The sequence below is a fragment of the Pollachius pollachius genome, assembly GCF_949987615.1.
Source record: "Pollachius pollachius genome assembly, chromosome: 8".
In the NCBI taxonomy this organism is placed as follows: domain Eukaryota; kingdom Metazoa; phylum Chordata; class Actinopteri; order Gadiformes; family Gadidae; genus Pollachius; species Pollachius pollachius.
This window is the reverse complement of record NC_136941.1, coordinates 738,151-756,286: the sequence shown is the minus strand read 5'-3', so window position 1 is coordinate 756,286 and position 18,136 is coordinate 738,151. Positions and strand designations below refer to the sequence as shown.

The 18,136-nt window shown below is 48.3% G+C and overlaps 1 protein-coding gene across 1 annotated transcript in view; it reads right to left on the bottom strand.

Annotated features, from left to right (window-relative positions):
* chl1a (cell adhesion molecule L1-like a) overlaps positions 1-18,136 on the bottom strand; it is a gene marked incomplete at its 3' end in the record, with an annotated part of 53,614 nt that overhangs the window by 26,687 nt on the left and 8,791 nt on the right. The window contains exons 3-16 of the mRNA XM_079742273.1: positions 17,830-17,944; positions 17,329-17,519; positions 16,846-16,968; positions 11,497-11,667; positions 10,677-10,706; positions 10,423-10,531; positions 10,136-10,317; positions 9,341-9,475; positions 8,286-8,429; positions 6,494-6,605; positions 4,543-4,730; positions 3,783-3,942; positions 2,643-2,767; positions 1,444-1,545 (exon numbers count right to left, since the gene is read on the bottom strand). Of these exons, the coding sequence (XP_079598399.1) occupies positions 1,444-1,545; positions 2,643-2,767; positions 3,783-3,942; positions 4,543-4,730; positions 6,494-6,605; positions 8,286-8,429; positions 9,341-9,475; positions 10,136-10,317; positions 10,423-10,531; positions 10,677-10,706; positions 11,497-11,667; positions 16,846-16,968; positions 17,329-17,519; positions 17,830-17,944 (1,887 nt within the window). The remainder of the gene's footprint in view (positions 1-1,443; positions 1,546-2,642; positions 2,768-3,782; positions 3,943-4,542; positions 4,731-6,493; positions 6,606-8,285; positions 8,430-9,340; positions 9,476-10,135; positions 10,318-10,422; positions 10,532-10,676; positions 10,707-11,496; positions 11,668-16,845; positions 16,969-17,328; positions 17,520-17,829; positions 17,945-18,136) is intronic.

Below are 18,136 nucleotides of genomic sequence, written 5' to 3'. Positions count from 1 at the left end.
AGGAGGAAAGGGGGGGAGGAGGAGGTGGAGGGGAGGAGGATGAGGAGGTGGAGGAAGAGGAGGAGGAGGTGGGGGGGAAGGGGTAGATGAAAGGGGGTCGGGGGGAGGAGGAGGAGGAGGTGGAGGGAGAGGAGGAGGAGGAGGTGGAGGGAGAGGAGGAGGAGGAGGAGGAGGAGGTGGGGGGGAAGGGGTAGATGAAAGGGGGTCGGGGGAGGAGGAGGAGGAGGTAGGGGTCGAGGATGTGGAGAAAAGGGGAAGAGGAGGAGGAAAGGGGGGGAGGAGGAGGTGGAGGGGAGGAGGATGAGGAGGTGGAGGAAGAGGAGGAGGAGGTGGGGGGGAAGGGGTAGATGAAAGGCGGTCGGGGGGAGGAGGAGAAGGAGGATGGGAGGAGGATGAGGAGGTGGAGGGAGAGGAGGAGGAGGTGGAGGGAGAGGAGGAGGAGGTGGAGGGAGAGGAGGAGGAGGTGGGGGGAGAGGAGGAGGAGGTGGGGGGGAAGGGGTAGATGAAAGGGGGTCGGGGGAGGAGGAGGAGGAGCGGTGGGTACCGTTCTCCTGCTTCAGATTTATTTTCTAAAAACAATTTTCTACTGCTTTGTTCAACAAGATTCTTCAATATTTTTAATTATAATGCAAAGTGTCACCTTCAGTTTCGCTCCTGAAAAAAAAAGTGTAAAAAAATCCTTTCATAATAAAATCTTTTTTCAAGGAGAGATTTTTACATGAGGCTCAATTAACAGCTTTCTGGTGAAAACACTTTTCATGAAGGGATGCATGAACAGGTGTTACTGAAGAGATGTCGACATATTGCATAGAAAACCGCATCAATCGTACAAAGGCCTTCAGTATTATCAAAAAGGATCGCTTTTTAAAATTGGATGTTTAACACCACGTTCAACATTCAGGAAACATAACGGATGACAGAATCATAGATTAAAACACAATCATTAAAAGCATATTTCTGTAGTTTTGGTTCTGTTCACTATAACAAGAAACTGAAAGGTTTCTTCCTGCCTTGTAAATGAAGAGACTTTTGTTTGACCTAGTGTAAGGGTGGATGTTATCATTTCCTGCTGTGCAAGATAAGATACTTTATTTGACCAGTTAAACCTTCTCTAGAGCTGTTATGGTCACTTCCTGCTGTGTAAAAATATGACTTTTATTTGACCAGTTTTACTTCTCTAGAGCTGTTATGGTCACTTCCTGCCATTAAAAATAAGAGACTTTTATTTGACCAGTTGTACCTGTTATAAGAGCTGTTATGGTCGCTTCCTGCCATGAAAAATCAGACTTTTATCTGACCAGTGGTACCTGTTATGGAGCTGTTATGGCCACTTCCTGCTGCGAATAATAAGGGACTTTTATTTGACCAGTGGTACCTGTTATGGAGCTGTTATGGCCACTTCCTGCTGCGAATAATAAGGGACTTTTATTTGACCAGTGGTACCTGTTATGGAGCTGTTATGGTCACTTCCCGCTGTCCAGGACAGACGGACGCTGCGTTCCTTTTGTTCCGACAGCTCCACGTCCCGTGGGGCGTCAGGAACATCTGAGACAAAACACAAAAACAAAACACGGCCGCCGCAACAAGTTGGAAATCTCGTTAGCCGCTGTCAATCAACACCAAGGAACCATCTGTGGGATTAAAATATGGTAATGGATGTGAAAGAATTTGCATTTTCTATTTTTTCAAGCCTCGACACTGTTTTGAGTTTTCCATCTCATCTTACGAGTTCCCTACTGCACATTTACATCCCCCCCCGCCCCACGTGTCTGGTCCGAGTCATTACCAGTGGTGTAGTGGGGATTATTTTAGTGGGGGGACTGTGTATGACGTCATCAAAATGGATTCACCCTGCACGCACACACATTCAGAAGGAAGTTCGAGGTTTGTTACTTGCCAAATATGGAAGCAGGAGCTAATCTCAACTGTAAAAATCAACATGTATAACAATAATGCTTCTCTCTCATTACCCCACCTATTAAAACGACAGGCCTACCTACAGGTCTAGACCAACACTCATGTCGCTCAACACGTTTATGGAGCCAATCCAAAGTAACCAAAGCTCCGAACATCACCACGCTACCACCAGTTTACAGACAGGCTAGGCCTGCAGTCACGACAAAAACATGCCGAAAAAAGAGGGAGGACGGCTTCCCCCCCGTGTGCCCCGCGCACTACACCCCTGGTCATTAGCATACCTCATTACACGGCCCTTCTCAATGCTGTGGAACGCTCCGTTCACTTGCATGGGCCTTCCCGACTTCCGCCGGTGGATACTTTTTTGATAGTTGACCGTTGCTAAGCATATAATGACCGCTGTCAAGGAAAGTGGATTTTTTTGCCGTCTTTCGTATCACTCCGCAAGTAGTCCGGTTATTTATCAACCCCAGCGTACTCGGTTGCTAAGCGACGTCAACGTCTTTGGCGGACTATTTCTCTGCAGATCAGCACCACGAATATCAATTGTAAAAAGACACACCGTGTGAAGATTTTTCTTTATTCATTATCGAAAATAAGCCGCTTCAGGGCGAAGCAGGACACCGACGCGCTGTCAGGGATTATTTTCCCGATGAGGACCGGCGTTCTGTACATTATCTGGTACGTGAACCAGGCTAGCGCCGGCATGGCCGCGGGGCCCTTACCCAGCACAGTGAGCAGTGCCGAGGCGGCCACCCGGTCCATGTGGGTGTGGGCGGTGCACGTGTACAGCCCCTGGTCGCTGGTGTTCACGCTGGGTATCAGCAGCACGCCGTCGTCCACCTGGTACCTGGGGAGGGGAGGGGAGCGTCGTCTTTACAATGTTCTCCTCGACACTCGGTAAGCCTTGTTACATGTGCTGTGTTCCGATATCCATACTTCCATGAGTACACTTAAACGTAGTAAACTATCCGCACTCACTAAGTGCGCTGGTTTTCAGATGTCCGTGTTGTTCCAAATCGAATACTCCGTGGTGCACTGACCGGAAACTACGATCACGACTGCCGCCGCGGCTCCTCCCCGCAATAAACATCCCGCTTTGAACGGTGAACTCTTTACGCCTAGCAGCTATAAAAAGCTATAAAAACTACAAAATGACTATTAATGCAGGCTATGTGGAAAATGCGCCGACTTTGGCTCAGCCTGGCTCCGCCCTCTTCCGCCGCGTAGCTAAGATGGCTGCCGTCGAGTACGAAAAGTGTCCATCGATCCACACTTCTCCCGATCTGAATTGGAACGCCCTACGTACTCAAACTAAGGCTAGAAAGTACGGATAGTTTGGATGTTGGAACACAGCAATGGGGACTTTGGTTGATTAACCCTGGTTGTCAGCACCTGCTGACAATTAGACAATTAGGATGAGACTATTTAAACTCAGCCTCCTCACTGTCCACTCTCTCTCTCTCAACTCCACGGCAGCAACACCGTATTAGTTAGTTTCCTGGTTTTTCAGGTACTTTATGTCAACTTGTAAATAAACAAACCTAAGAGCTTAAACCTGTTGTGTTGTGTCCATTATTATGTTCGGCGTCCGAGCCAGCCGTAAGAGCCTCTTGAATTAGTTTGACATTTGACTTGTCTGAAGGGAACAAGGCGTGAGTCGGCTTCTTTTTACCAAGCATGACGTCACTATTGACGTCACGACTCTACGGAAGCCTTATGGGTCCAGGCTAATTTGCAAACTTGAAAAAAAAACTGTACCGGTGATTAAGGGCTGTACTAATACAATGTAATGGAATTGAATGTTGATAGCGGTGGTCTTGTTGGGGGCGGGAGGAGGGTGTGGCAGGAGACCGGTCAGGTACCTGGGGTCTTCAGGGCTGATCTCCAGCCAGCCGTCCTTCACCCAGCTCACGTTGAAGCTGTGGGCCAGGCTCTGGTCGCACTCGGCCTGGCAGGTGAACTGGGCCGCGGACCCTAGGACCACCTGCTGGTCCCGGGGGCGCTCCATGATCCGGGTGGGGTCTGACCACAAAGGAGAAGAACGACAGTAAGGCTGAGGACTCTTAAGGGAAAGGGATGGATCTCAGAGGCTGAATTGCTGTGGTGTTGTGTTGTAGGGTTTAGTTTTAGTTCAAATCTGATAATAGAATCTCACCGTTCATCAAGTCGTTGAGAATGAATAGAATTATTTGGAGCACTTGGAAAATACATTTTGCTGAATGGTTGCCTCTGTTGAATCACCTTTCAGATAAAAGCGCTTCATAATAGGTCCTCAAGCTTTTATTTTCCCCATTCCAAAGGGCCAACGGTCATCCGCTGTGCTAGGCCCTATTTCAGAGAGTGTGTGTGTGTGTGTGTGTGTGTGTGTGTGTGTGTGTGTGTGTGTGTGTGTGTGTGTGTGTGTGTGTGTGTGTGTGTGTGTCTTCTTCTGCATGTGTGCCTATTTGTCTACTGAACGTGTGTGTTTGTGTGGGTGTTTCTACCTGTAGGTTTGTGTGTACTGCTTGTGCATGCGTGCCTGCATGTGCACGTGTGTGTGCGTGTGAGTACGTGTGTGTGCATGCGTGCTTGCATCTGCACGGGTGTGTGCGTGCGTGTGTGTTCGTGCGTGTGTGTGTGTACCTCTCACAGCCAGCATGGCGGTGAGGCTAGCCTTCCCCTTGGTGTTGACGGCTAAGCACAGATACTCCCCGCCGTCCTCCTTTACTGCGCCGCTGAGCCGCAGCGAGCCGTCGGGCAGGGTGGAGCGCCGGGACCCCGCCGCCCCGGGGGCTCCCGCCGCCCCGGGGGCCTCCTCCTCCTCCTTCTCCCTGGAAGACAAAAGACTCTCAGCTAGAGCCTCCTCAGAACGGAGACCTGACGCCTCACTCTGTCTCACCCTGCAGAACAGAGCCCTGACGCCTCACTCTGTCTCTCCCTGCAGAACAGAGCCCTGACGTCTCACTCTGCAGAACAGAGCCCTGACGTCTCACCCTGTCCCACTCTGCAGAACAGAGCCCTGACGTCTCACTTTGTCTCACCCTGCAGAATAGAGCCCTGACGCCTCACCCTGTCTCACCCTGCAGAACAGAGCCCTGACGCCTCACCCTGTCTCACCCTGCAGAACAGAGCCCTGACGTCTCACTCTGCAGAACAGAGCCCTGAAGTCTCACCCTTTCTCACTCCTCAGAACAGAGCCCTGACGTCTCACCCTGTCTCACTCCGCAGAAGAGAGCCCTGACGCCTCACTCTGCAGAACAGAGCCCTGACGTCTCACTCCGCAGAAGAGAGCCCTGACGCCTCACTCTGCAGAACAGAGCCCTGACGTCTCACTCCGTAGAACAGAGACCTGACGTCTCACTCCGCAGAAAAGAGCCCTGACGTCTCACTCTGCAGAACAGAGACCTGACGTCTCACTCCGCAGAACAGAGCCCTGACGCCTCACTCTGCAGAACAGAGCCCTGACGTCTCACTTTTACGCCTGACTCTGGCCCCACCCCCTCAGGGGTCCCAGAGTGTTCACCCCCTCACGTCTCACTCCGGTCCCCCCCCCCCCCCCCCCCAGAGTGTTCACCCCCTCACGTCTCACTCCGGTCCCCCCCCCCCCCCCCCCAGAGTGTTCCCCCCCCTGGTTCATGATGATTTTTTTAGAATATTCAGAGTTTAGAGTTTTCAGGCCAGACCGAAGTCTGTGGAAGATTTCTGGATTCTTTGTCTGATGGGAGGGTTGGAGTTTCATATTTAATATTTGTGGGTTGTAATAATTATCTCAAGGAAATCTAAATATCCTCTCGTCTGGATCGCTGCATGAATTATTCAGGAGCAACGGTGCATCATTTATAGTTCAGTCAGTTACTCATCTTCCGCACGAGCAAAGTGGATTTAATTTGTTGAAAAATGTAATTCAAGAGAAGATTTTGATTCGTTTAAAGAAGTCTTGTTTAACAGGGGGGATACCCTCCTCATTACCCGGTTTCAAAAGTTGAATAAATAAACTTAAATTTAGTTAAATTGTTTAACCATTTATTTTTCCAGTGATTTGGTACCATCAAAGTCTGCGTCAGGTCTTTGAAATTCAAAAAAAAAAAAAGTTTGTTGTGTGAGAAATTGCCCGTGAATAATTTCTCTCCCTCCCTCTTTGATTCGGACCAGAACCTGTTCCAGGAGTTAGACCTAATGGGACTCAATGAGGCTGATCTCCAGCATATTAAACAGACTGCCCTCCGACACGGGTTCAGGTCAATACACACCGCAAGTTCATCACAAATATGCATTAATCAGTAGGGGGGGGCAGCAAATTGAATAACAGTACAGCACGCATGTAGAACTATTCAGGCAACACAAATTCATCTTCAAATGCGACGATATGTTAGCCTGTTCTCTCCGGTAAAGTTGGCCATAGTTACGCTTCAATCAAAACGTGACGCAGAGTAAGTTAGAGTTACTAATACACTTTCATTTTTCGGAAACCAAAAAAAATATTCGGTGGACAGGTCTCAGTTCAGCTGAAGACAAAAAGAGACTGCTAGCTTGATTGAAGTGTTTATTCCCATGTTTGTGTTTGGGGATGTGTGTGGGGGGGGGGGATTCTCACCAGGAGATGGTGGGCAGCGGCGAGCCAAACACCCTGCAGCCCAAGGTGAGGTTGTGTCCTTCGATGACCTCGTACACCTGGTAGCCGTTGGTCAGCATCCTGGGGGCCATGTCTGAGGACACACACAGAACCGGGGACCGGTCATCAGGGGGTCGTTAACCAGGAGCCGGGTTAACGATGGAGCCGGTTTAACAACGCTCGTCTGCTTAACTTCTGATGCTTCCTAATAGTGTGTTTACCGCTTTGGTCGCTGGCGGGTGCTGTCAACACTCGATTTAGTATCCCTGGGACACTTTATGACCAGGGTACATTAATTTGCCAGTTATTAACATGGTAATGAATTACCGAATTTTTTGTTTTTGATTGCTTTTAACATTTTCCAGAATTCTGTATTTGAATAATAAGTTATAATTTTATACCTCATGACCTTACTTTTAATCGTTTTTTTTTACGCCAAAGTAAAAAGTAATGAATTTTAAAATTACCCAAAAGTATAAAAAAACACGAAGGAAAATCTTTATTTTCAGCCAATGTTGCAGTGCAAGGCTGCATGCTAATTCAATTAAATCAAAGTGCATCACAAACACACACACACACATACATACACACACACACACCCCAATTAATAAACCATACGATCACGGGACAACGTTTTTACTAATTACTGAGCCAATGGCCTCCGGAGAAGACTCCGCTAACCAGGGCTGACATCTCCAGGTTTAACCAGGGGTCACCTTTGAAGACCAGAGTTATCCAACATGAGTGTTTCAGCGCTCAGAAGGGGTTCGCTTGAAGAGGAGCCAGGAACATCTGCCGGACATCGGTAGATCGCTAACCGACAGCAACGGCAATGACGGGGGAGGTAACGAGGGCAACAGGAAGTGCTTGAGGGGTTCTGCTTCAGACCGAAACCTTCTCTGCACATGAAAGGACTCCGAGTGTTTGTTGGTTCTTGCATATATGCAAAGAGGATAATTATGTCAGAATAAGTGCTTGTGTTTGTTGCTGTGTGTGTGTGCGTGTGTGTATGTGTGTGTGTGTGCGCCCGATCTTTTATATTCCAGGAATTGACACAAATCTGTTTGCACCCACACACGCACACACACACACACACACACACACACACACACACACACACACACACACACACACACACACACACACACACACACACACACACACACACACACTTTAAAACTTTTGTAACCGAGTGTTCCCAGTTTCTCAGTTGGCAGTAGCTGGTAGCTATAGTAACAATAGCTGTACTTTGTTCCTCACTTCATAGCAATATTTCGGCGAGGTCACAAGGACAAATTTACGGAGTTGCTTTTGATTTTGAAACTTGCCGATGTTCTCGCAGATGACAGCAATACGAACATTGTGTGGGATTCCTCCAAAAATCAATTAATTTTGTTTTATTTCCGCCATCGCAATGGTGATTTGCTGCCCCTGAACCGCTCAAACAGAAACCACATGAGCATAAACAAAACACAAAACAGGTTCATATCCTCCACATCCTTGCTCCCTTGGCCAGCAGCAGCCTAAAATAAATCAGACTTTGAAACAAGCTTCCCACTGCATGCTACGCTGTGGCGCTACACGCTGCCCCGCGGCGCTACAGGCTAAGCCCCGGCGCTACACGCTAAGCTACAGGCTACGCCCAGGCGCTACAGGCTACGCTATGCTATAAAATTACGCCCCGTCACTACACGCTACTCCCCGACACTACACACTACGCTACAGGCTACGCCGCGGCGCTACAGGCTACGCCGCGGCGCTACAGGCTACTCACCCAGCACCATGACGTTGGTGTTGGCCAGCAGGCGGCCGTGGCGGTTGGACGCCTCACACTGGTACACGGCGCCGTCCTCGGGCTCGGCGTCCTGCAGCAGCAGCATGTAATCCAGCACCTGGAGCCGGTCCGACGGCGCTTTACCTGGGGGGGTCACAGGGGGGGGTCACGTGATGCAGGCACTGACCCTTTTTAATTTAGCCTTTATTTGTATGCTTTACTTTTAAGAGTTAGACAGGAAGGTATTGGGGAGAGAGGGGGGGAGAACGTGCAGTGAAGGTCCACGGGCAGGAATTTAACCTGTTGTCGTATAGTCCTTTAAATTGTTGTTTTTGCCATTTTTTGGGACATTTAGCGGACACTTTCCTCCAGAGTGATTTCCGGTGAATTCCGATGTGTATCAGTGAACAGCAGATCGGGGTGAGACAGAGTATAGAGCTAGGCCGGGACGTTCGGGGCTCGAACCCAGTCCTTTCGGGGGGGGGGGGGGGGGGGGGGGGGGGGGCGATGCTCTTGGAGAGATACTGCATTGCTGCAACCACTCGGTTGGTTTTTGTATCTACTTCTACTTGTGGATAGTTAAAAGAGGATTATTTGGTGTATAACGAGGACATCACTCTCATGGTCCAACTAATTGGTGACTCTCATAGTAGCCGACAACCGGGAAATAAAGCAGGCGATGGTGGTTTAAATATGCCGCAGCAGGTAATTGGGTTCAGATTGATACAAGATATAAAAGGGAAGAAGGAACCGCATCACCTAGGAGGGTTGGTGCCTTCAATGAGGAAGATTAAAGGTCCCATATAGAGTTGGATTAGCCGTAACAAGCCGTTTTGAAAATCTGTGTCTTCTGAAATCACAGGTGGGCGTGTCCACCTAGATGTGTGACGGATAGATGAGCAACGTTTGCCACAGTCCACTGGGTAGGCTGGTAGACTGATCTATCCAGCGCACATCTAGGTGGACACGCCCACCTGTGATGTCAGAAGAGGCTGATTTTTCGGCTTGTAGCGGCTTACCACACCTTAAAGCACCAGAGAGTTAGAGGGCCTCACCCTTCAGGAGCTGACCGTTCTTCCTCCACACGATGTCCGGCTGCGGTTTTCCCCCGACCGAGCACTTTATGGTCACTTTAGATCCGTTCACGACCAGCTGGCCTTCGGGGGGCCCCGGCAGCCATTTTGGAGCCTCTGGAGGGGGAGAAAATTGAGGTGAACTTTGACTGTTGAATTCAAACTAAATGAAAATACTTGAAACTGTTTAGGAAACTGTAGAAAAAAAATAAACAATGGTGTCGGTAGTCCCATTAACATAAAGTGCTTGGTTTCATTTATAACCAAATGAAATACTTGAAACGGTTTAAAAAGAACTGCAGAAAAAAAACATAAACAATGTCGTTGTTAGTTGCCAACCACATAAAGTGTTTTTAGAAATGTTTTTAGAAACGACGTTGAGGACCAGGGAGAGCTTCGATCTCAGAATGCCTACAGGTAGCCCAGCAGACTTTGGCTGCCTTCCAAATCACATACTTTTTCTTTGTACTTGTAGTACGTACTGCAGCTACTCTTTCAAAGAACGTGCTGTTGCCAAGTATACATACGATACAGGTGATGTCAGATGTCCTTGGGGGAGAACAGCCTGAAGCAGGCTGGCTTAATGTTGCCAAAGGCCACCGGATGTAGAACAACATCCTGGCCTACTGCCTTTCCATGCTACATATTAGGACATACTGAATCATTCTCTGGCGTACTAAATAGTATGTTGGCATGGGTGTTGGAACGCAGGGGCTGGGGTTTGAACCAGCTGGGGGAGAAACACTCTGACCCTATCCTGCCGGGGCAGAACCGTACCTTCAAACACGACGTCAAAGTAGTGGACGTGTTCTCCGGCGACGTTCTTGGCTTTGCACATGTATTTCCCGTCGTCCTTCTCCGACCCGTGAGAGATGTTCAACAGCTTCCCAAAGTTCAGGATCTCCGCCCGCGGGGGAAGTGTCTCCCCCAGCTTCACCCACTCCACCGACGGGGTCGGGCTAAACGAGCAAATAAACAAATTAAGTAGATGGTCAATACATAGGGAAAAGTTTTCCAACATTTTATATTCAGCAAATATGTCTGCAGTGTTGAAGAATACGTACAATCCTTCTGGGATGCATTCCAACTCTAGGTTGCTCCCCTTCAGCAGCACTACCTCCGACTGAACACCAGAGGGCAGCAGAAGGCTGGGTTTCCTCACGGCGGGGACACCTGAAGTGGAAACGGAGTTAGCTGCTGTCACTTATCGAACATCTGTTAGCTTTAAGAGCAAAAATGTCTGCTCCCTGGAAGTATTTTTATGCCATTCGCAGATTAAATCGGTGTCATTCACACCTCCAATTATAAAATAACTCACTGTGCTTGTCTCCATCATCCGTTTTGGGCACTAAAAGAGCAGGGAAAGTGAAGTTGTTAAATGTGCTTTTACCAATGTGGATAGAAGTTATGACAGTTCTGTATAAGCTTGTGCTTCAGTGCGCTATACTAGAGGCTCTCCACTCATGACAGCCGCGAGTCGGGACACGTTCTGCTATTTGCTGCTCTATGAAAGGGATTGGTTAGGATTAGTCAACATACGTCGGCCATTATTATCCCAGTATCTCTTTTTAATGGTTTAATTTTGTGTTATTCCTCTCAAGCTGGATGTATCAGCCACAACAATGCGTGTGTGCGGTTAAATGACTATTTAAGGTTGCAGTAAATAGCGCTATTACCAAAATACCCTGGGGGGGGGGACGAAAAGTATTTTAACCCAGTTAAAGGTTCCCAGGTGAATATGTCTGCGTCCGAAAGCCGTCGGAGGTAGGCCGTAGATCTCTGTGTCAACTACGCAGCCCACAGAGGCCCCGGCACACCAGCTCATACGTGCATCTCCACACACACAGCAGGCCGTCGGCCTCTGGGTAATTCTGCCGACAGACAGCGAACACAACTCTCAGCGGGCTGATTTGATCAACCGTGTACCACACTTGTACGACACACGTCCTTATCACACCACACACATAACCAGATGTGTCGGAATTTGCGGCGATTAATTCTGTTCGTTGGTCGACACCTGATGCCAACGAGGCGGAACCGCAAACGCAGACGACAGTGGGAACACACACGCCCACTCGCTATTGGACAGCAGAGGGTGAATACAGCCCTCTGATTGGAGGGTGGGGTGTTGGACTCACAGGGGTTCACCACCACGGCCATGGTGGACTTCTGGACGATGGCTCGTATCTCGGTGAAGGCGGCGAAGCAGCAGTAGTCCAGCCGGCTGTCGTTCTGCACGGTGTAAGCGAAGTACAGGTTCCCGTCCAGATCCATTGACACCCTCTCGTCCTGATCGATCTGCTCCAGGCCTGGGGAACGGGCCGGGGGCACTTTAATATTTCATATACTATACACACCCCTGAGTATTCATGAGAGGCATTGGGGGACCTGCAGGGCTCTGCCGTGGGCAGTCTACTGATGGATATTAGATATAGCCATAGAGACGGCTATTGCACTATTTTGGATTAAGTGAATAGTCTGAAAAAGGGGCTATGGATATGCATTCATATTTAACACAGCAGATACCGTGTTCTAGTACGATATTGTCGGTTATATAATGATATCAGAATCTGTGGTATCCTAGTAGTGAGGGTTGGACAGGGCCAGCTCTCGTTCGCTCTTCATCCATAAATTAGACATCATTGTTGATATTTGTCTTGCCATACGATATTGGCAAAAACAGGATCTAAATTCTGAAGTTGATGAGTAAAACCCCTAGATGGGGATTTTCCCCGGCAAGACCTTTAAAAAGCAATAGATGCTCTAGCTCGAGCTCAGAAGAGCCAATATTCAAAGTCACGTCCGGCATTTCAATGGAGGGTTTCATGTCAGGAGACGCACCGCACATGCATAAGCAAGCTTTGCCTTTCATTAAAGCTCCTATATACCACACACAAAAACATATAACCCATAAACACACACACACATACATACATACAACACACACACACACAAAGACAAAAACACACACAAAAGCGGACACACACACACACACATACAACACACAGACAAAAACACACGCACACACACGAGCGGACACACACACACACACACACACACACACACACACACACACCACAGACCACACACACACACACACACACAGATATATACACACGAACCCAGCCCCCACACACACAAATACGCTCTCTGATGATGACAGCGCTAATGGGCTTTGCTTTGTACTGGTTGGACTGGTTCTAGTGGGGGGCTCTTAGCAAATGCCTGGTGGGGAGAGAATGCTCTCATTAAAGGATAGAGAGCAAAGGGGGAGAGGGGTTGGGACGTGATGTTATGCTTAGGTCACCGTTTCACTGTGTCACTCCATGCATTCCCCTCCTCACCACCTCACCTGCTATTAATAACCCTCGCCCCATGCTATAGTCTTCACTATTTGTAGCCCTCTCGTCACCCATCGTCTCAAGTTCTCGCTCTAATTCTCCCATGAAAGGATGTTCAGCAGCAAGTATGTGTGGTTGATATCCGAAAAATAAAGCTACTTTCTTTTTGATGCACCCATCGTGTCAAAGTATTTCCACGGGAAGCGTTTTACGAGCGGCACAATGAGTTGAGTTTCTCTCGTCTTGGGGAAAAGATGAGAGAAATGAATGGGAGGAAGAGAACTGACATCAAACGCGATGTCTTTGGTGTCTTTCTAGAGAGCTGAGCGCCAAGGGCAGAGAGGACACACCACCTATCAGCACGGAGACCCTGACCACACAGTCGCTGTCAAACAATCCCCTCCTGCCTCACGTCCACATTCGGGACAATAACATTGACATTATGTGACAAACCGGAACCTGGCAGCAGCCTGGTGTTTACTCAACCCTGAGTCATTCCCACCTGTCTGCACTGAAATAGCCCATGGAGACGGCCGTGATCCTGGCCTTAGCAGTTGTACACAAAGCCGAAAATATCCCTCCTACCATCTCCCGATCTGTACTCTTTTGAATGTCTTAAAATGCTAAACCTGTATTACCATTCAGTGTCTCTCTCCTTCCCTAGCCTCCGCCATGCTTCCTCCTTGTAATATCGGACCTTCTCACCTCCCTCTGCTCCACTCGCTCGACATGGGGAACCTTGAGCACTCAGACCTCTGTGTTGAACCTTCAGGCTACTCATTCGCTGAGCTCCTGAGTTTCCGTGAGAATCGGGATCTTAAACAGCATGTTGAGGTTGTCCCCACTGGCTCTGCTAAACGCCTGTTCCCCACAGGGGCACCCGCCTCCTCAGCCCTGAACTCCCTCTCCCATTGGCTCCCCTGGGAAGCAGGTCAATAACCACATCAACCATATCAGGTCTTCCATCTCCCTCAGCTCCAACCTGTCCCCTCCCCTCCATGACCCTCTGACAGGCCCCCGGCTCCCCTAAGCCACGACTCATTTCGATTTCTCGATTTCTAATCAGTCCCCCAGCAAGAAATAGAGGCCGCCATCTCACAGAGGAAAGCCTCCGCATCCACCCTTGACCCCGTCCCCCTGGCCTGCTCAGACAGGGCCCTCCTGCACTCAGCCCCTTTCCTCCCCCGGGTCCCCACCCACTCGGTCCCACCTGGCCACGGCCCCACAGCACTCAAGCGAGCATGATCGCCACCTTCTCAAGATGCCCACCCCGGCCCCAGAAGGTCTGGCCAACTGCAGGCCCATCTCCAACCTGACGGGCTTCCTCTCCAAGGTCCTGGAGGAGACTGGAACAAACAGCCCTGCGATGGTAGCACCTCAGACACAGCGCTCTATTAGAACTGCTCCAGTCTGATTCCAGGCCTCCAAGCTGATCCTCTTCAAACTCAGCTCCGACCTGGGCACTACAGACCGCTCGATCCAGCGTGTAACCTTAGGGGCCACTATGGGCCCAGCGAACTGGCCCTCAGCTGGTTCGGATTCTACCTGACAAACAGGATGGAGTGCGTCTCCCAAGGGGAGGTCAAAGGCCTGTCTCTTCCGCTGTCCCAACAGCAAAGATTAGGGGTGGGAAAAATATTCATTTTTCGATGCACCGCGATTCTCTCTAGAACGATTCCGTCTCGATGCAGATAAGTTATAAATCTGAATTTTAATTAAAAAAAGTTTTTTTATTTTATTATTATTAAATATGTTCACCTGCTGCAACCTTCTCTTCACCAGAGAGGGATATTTTCAGTAATTTTAAAATTAGTTTTAGAGTAGCAAACTCACATGTACAGTGGGGCAAAAAAGTATTTAGTCAGCCACCAGTTGTGCAAGTTCTCCCACTTAAAAAGATGAGAGAGGCCTGTAATTTTCATCATAGGTATACCTCAGTTATGAGAGACAAAATGAAAAAAAAAAAAATCTAGAAAATCACATTGTCTGATTTTTAAAGAATTTATTTGCAAATTATGGTGGAAAATAAGTATTTGTTCAATAACAAAAGGTCATCTCAATACTTTGTTACATGCCCTTTGTTGGCAATGACAGAGGTCAAACGTTTTCTGTAAATCTTTACAAGGTTTTCACACACTGCTGCTGGTATTTTGGCCCATTCCTCCATGCAGATCTCCTCTAGAGCAGTGATGTTTTTGGGCCTTCGCTGGGCAGCACAGACTTTCAACTCCCTCCAAAGATTTTCTATGGGGTTGAGATCTGGAGACTGGCTAGACCACTCCAGGACCTTGAAATGCTTCTTACGAAGCCACTCCTTCGTTGCCCGGGCGTTGTGTTTGGGGTCATTGTCATGCTGAAAGACCCAGCCACGTTTCATCTTCAGTGCCCTTGCTGATGGAAGGAGGTTTTCACTCAAAATCTCACAATACATGGCCCCATTCATTCTTTCTGTCACACGGATCAGACGTCCTGGTCCCTTGGCAGAAAAACAGCGCCAAAGCATGATGTTTCCACCCCCATGCTTCACTGTAGGTATGGTGTTCTTTGGATGCAACTCAGCATTCTTTCTCCTCCAAACACGAGTTGAGTTTTTACCAAAAAGTTCTATTTTGGTTTCATCTGACCATATGACATTCTCCCAATCCTGTTCTGGATCATCCAAATGCTCTCTAGCAAACTTCAAACGGGCCCGGACATGCACTGGCTTTAGCAGGGGGACACGTCTGGGAAGTCTGATTCAGACTTCCCAGCCTGGTGCAGGTCTACAATTGTGTTTCTGGTGTCCTTTGACAGCTCTTTGGTCTTGGCCATAGTGGAGTTTGGAGTGTGACTGTTTGAGGTGTTGGACAGGTGTCTTTTATACTGATAAGGAGTTCAAACAGTTGCCATTAATACAGGTAACGAGTGGAGGACAGAGGAGCCTCTTAAAGAAGAAGTTACAGGTCTGTGACAGCCAGAAATGTTGCTGGTTTGTAGGTGACCAAATACTTATTTTCCACCATAATTTGCAAATAAATTCTTAAAAAATCAGACAATGTGATTTTCTGGATTTTTTTTTTTCATTTTGTCTCTCATAGCTGAGGTTTACCTATGATGAAAATTACAGGCCTCTCTCGTCTTTTTAAGTGGGAGAACTTGCACAATTGGTGGCTGACTAAATAATTTTTTGCCCCACTGTATATATATTTTTGAAAATCCCGCATGGAAATGTACATAAACATTTTTTGCATCAAGATGCATCAATAATCGAATCGTTGTCCTCTGAATCGGAATCGAATCGTGAGGTGCCAAGATATTCCACCCCTAGGAAAGATGCGTCCTTTCATTCAGCCATGCGCTGATGACTCACAGCTCGACTATGAATGCAAATCTGCCTCGAGGAAATAAAGGTGCGGATGACGCATATCTTACCCCAACTGCACAGTAGCAGAAGTGCCAACTTTAATGCACCGTGTACAAAGGCACGACTGCCCCAGCCACTGAAAAGTGTCATCATCGTTAACGTAAACCACTGGAAAAACCGGACGGATTTGAAGTGATCAACTTCTTCAAAGGCAATAGTTGCTTTCGACTGGATTAGTAGTCTAAACAAGTTCAACGATTACTTAAAATTCTAAAGAAAAGACATAGGAAGGAAGCTGAAAAGAGCTCGGGAGAGGCAGGTGGATTTTAAGAACATTTCACCACAGCGAGCCATCTTCTTCCATCACAGCCGGTGTGTGGATTCAGCATCACCCTCAGACACCCCCTAAACGCCCTCACTCAGACAGCAGAGTAGCTGGGAGGGACACCCCCTAAACGCCCTCACTCAGACAGCAGAGTGGCTGGGAGGGCTTGAGAGCTCCCAGCGGGCCCGGTAGACCAGATACCTCCAGCCCTCATTCAGACAGCTCTTCAGACGGAGACTTATCTTGTCCGTTTACACAATAAAACATCAACCCATAAAAACAGCTTTCTGGCGGGACTGGTGGGAGAACGGACAGATGCTAAACGTGTAGGTCACTTTTAACTGTGATCTGAGCCTGGGTCGAACACACTGGATCGTTTGCTCGTCCCAAAGGGGAGCTCGTTTCGAGTTCAACACGTGATTTCGGTGTCTGATAGAAAGACCCCACACACGAAGTCTCTGGAAGGGATTGGACTCACCTAAAGTCATCCAGTATAGTTTGCGGGGGGTGAAGCCAGTAGGCGGGTTACACTTCAGGACCATAGGCTGGCCCTCGTCGATGACAATGGGCTCAAGGTTCTCCTTCGGGAACTTGGGGGAACCTGGTTAAGATTGATTACAAAGACATGCGGACATCAAGAGTACTGTCAGGGACAGCAGCACAGGTCAGTATATAAGTCGGTAACTTTGGTCTACAAAGTTAGCCTGTGTAAACATGTGTGTTAACATGGTAGAAATTTGATTGCGATTGTTATCCAACATGTACAAACAGAGAATAAAGTAAGTCAGTTAGTTTGTTTGGCACAAGTAGTTTGTAAGTTAGTCAGTTAGTTAACTGTAGGTAAAATAGTTGGTAAGCTAGTTAGCTTAATTTGTTTGTCGGTAAGTTAGCTAGTTAGTTGTAAATTGCAAGTTAGTTCGGCAGTTTGTAGTTTGTCGGTTTGTTAGTCCCATTAACTCACTGGGAACTATGAGCTGGATCTTGTCTGTAATGGCGGTGCCCAGCTTGTTGGAGGCGTAGCACTGGTACGTCCCCTCAAACCTTGCCAGATGAACGTTGGGCAGCGAGAAGTTCCCGTTGCTCTGCTGCTGCGTTCCGCCGGTGGTAGACTGGGGAGGAGTGAAGTCCTCGCCGTCCTTCGTCCATCTGTATCTGTTTTAAACCATTGGCATATGTTTGTCTGTATTCATGAATTCATCCATCCATTGATTCATTTGTTATTTTCCGGTCATCTATAGTTCTTGTACATCACAATGCGTCATGGGATGTTTAGTTTGTAGATATTTCATCACTTTTTCTTAATCTACTTTAATATTATTCTACGTCTCACACGATAAGGGCTTTGGCAGTTTCAAATACAACAATGTTGTGCCTACAATATGAGTTAATTCTGAGGTTTGACTCCTCAGCAGTCGTCCACAGCAACAAGAACAGCCGCAGGCCGACAGTGTGGGGGTCTTACTGTGGCTCTGGGTTCCCCTTCGCTTCACAGGCGAAGCTGATTCTCTCATGGAAGGGAAGCGGGAGCACAACCACCTGACCGGGGGACTGCTTAGTAATGGTGGGAGGCTGCTCCACTGTAACGCACAGACGCACACGAGCACACACACACACACACACACGCACACACATACACACAAACACACACGTAAACACAAACACACACACACACACACACACACACACACATACACACAAACGCACACACACACACACACATGCACACACACAGGCACACACAAACACACACACACACACACAAACACACA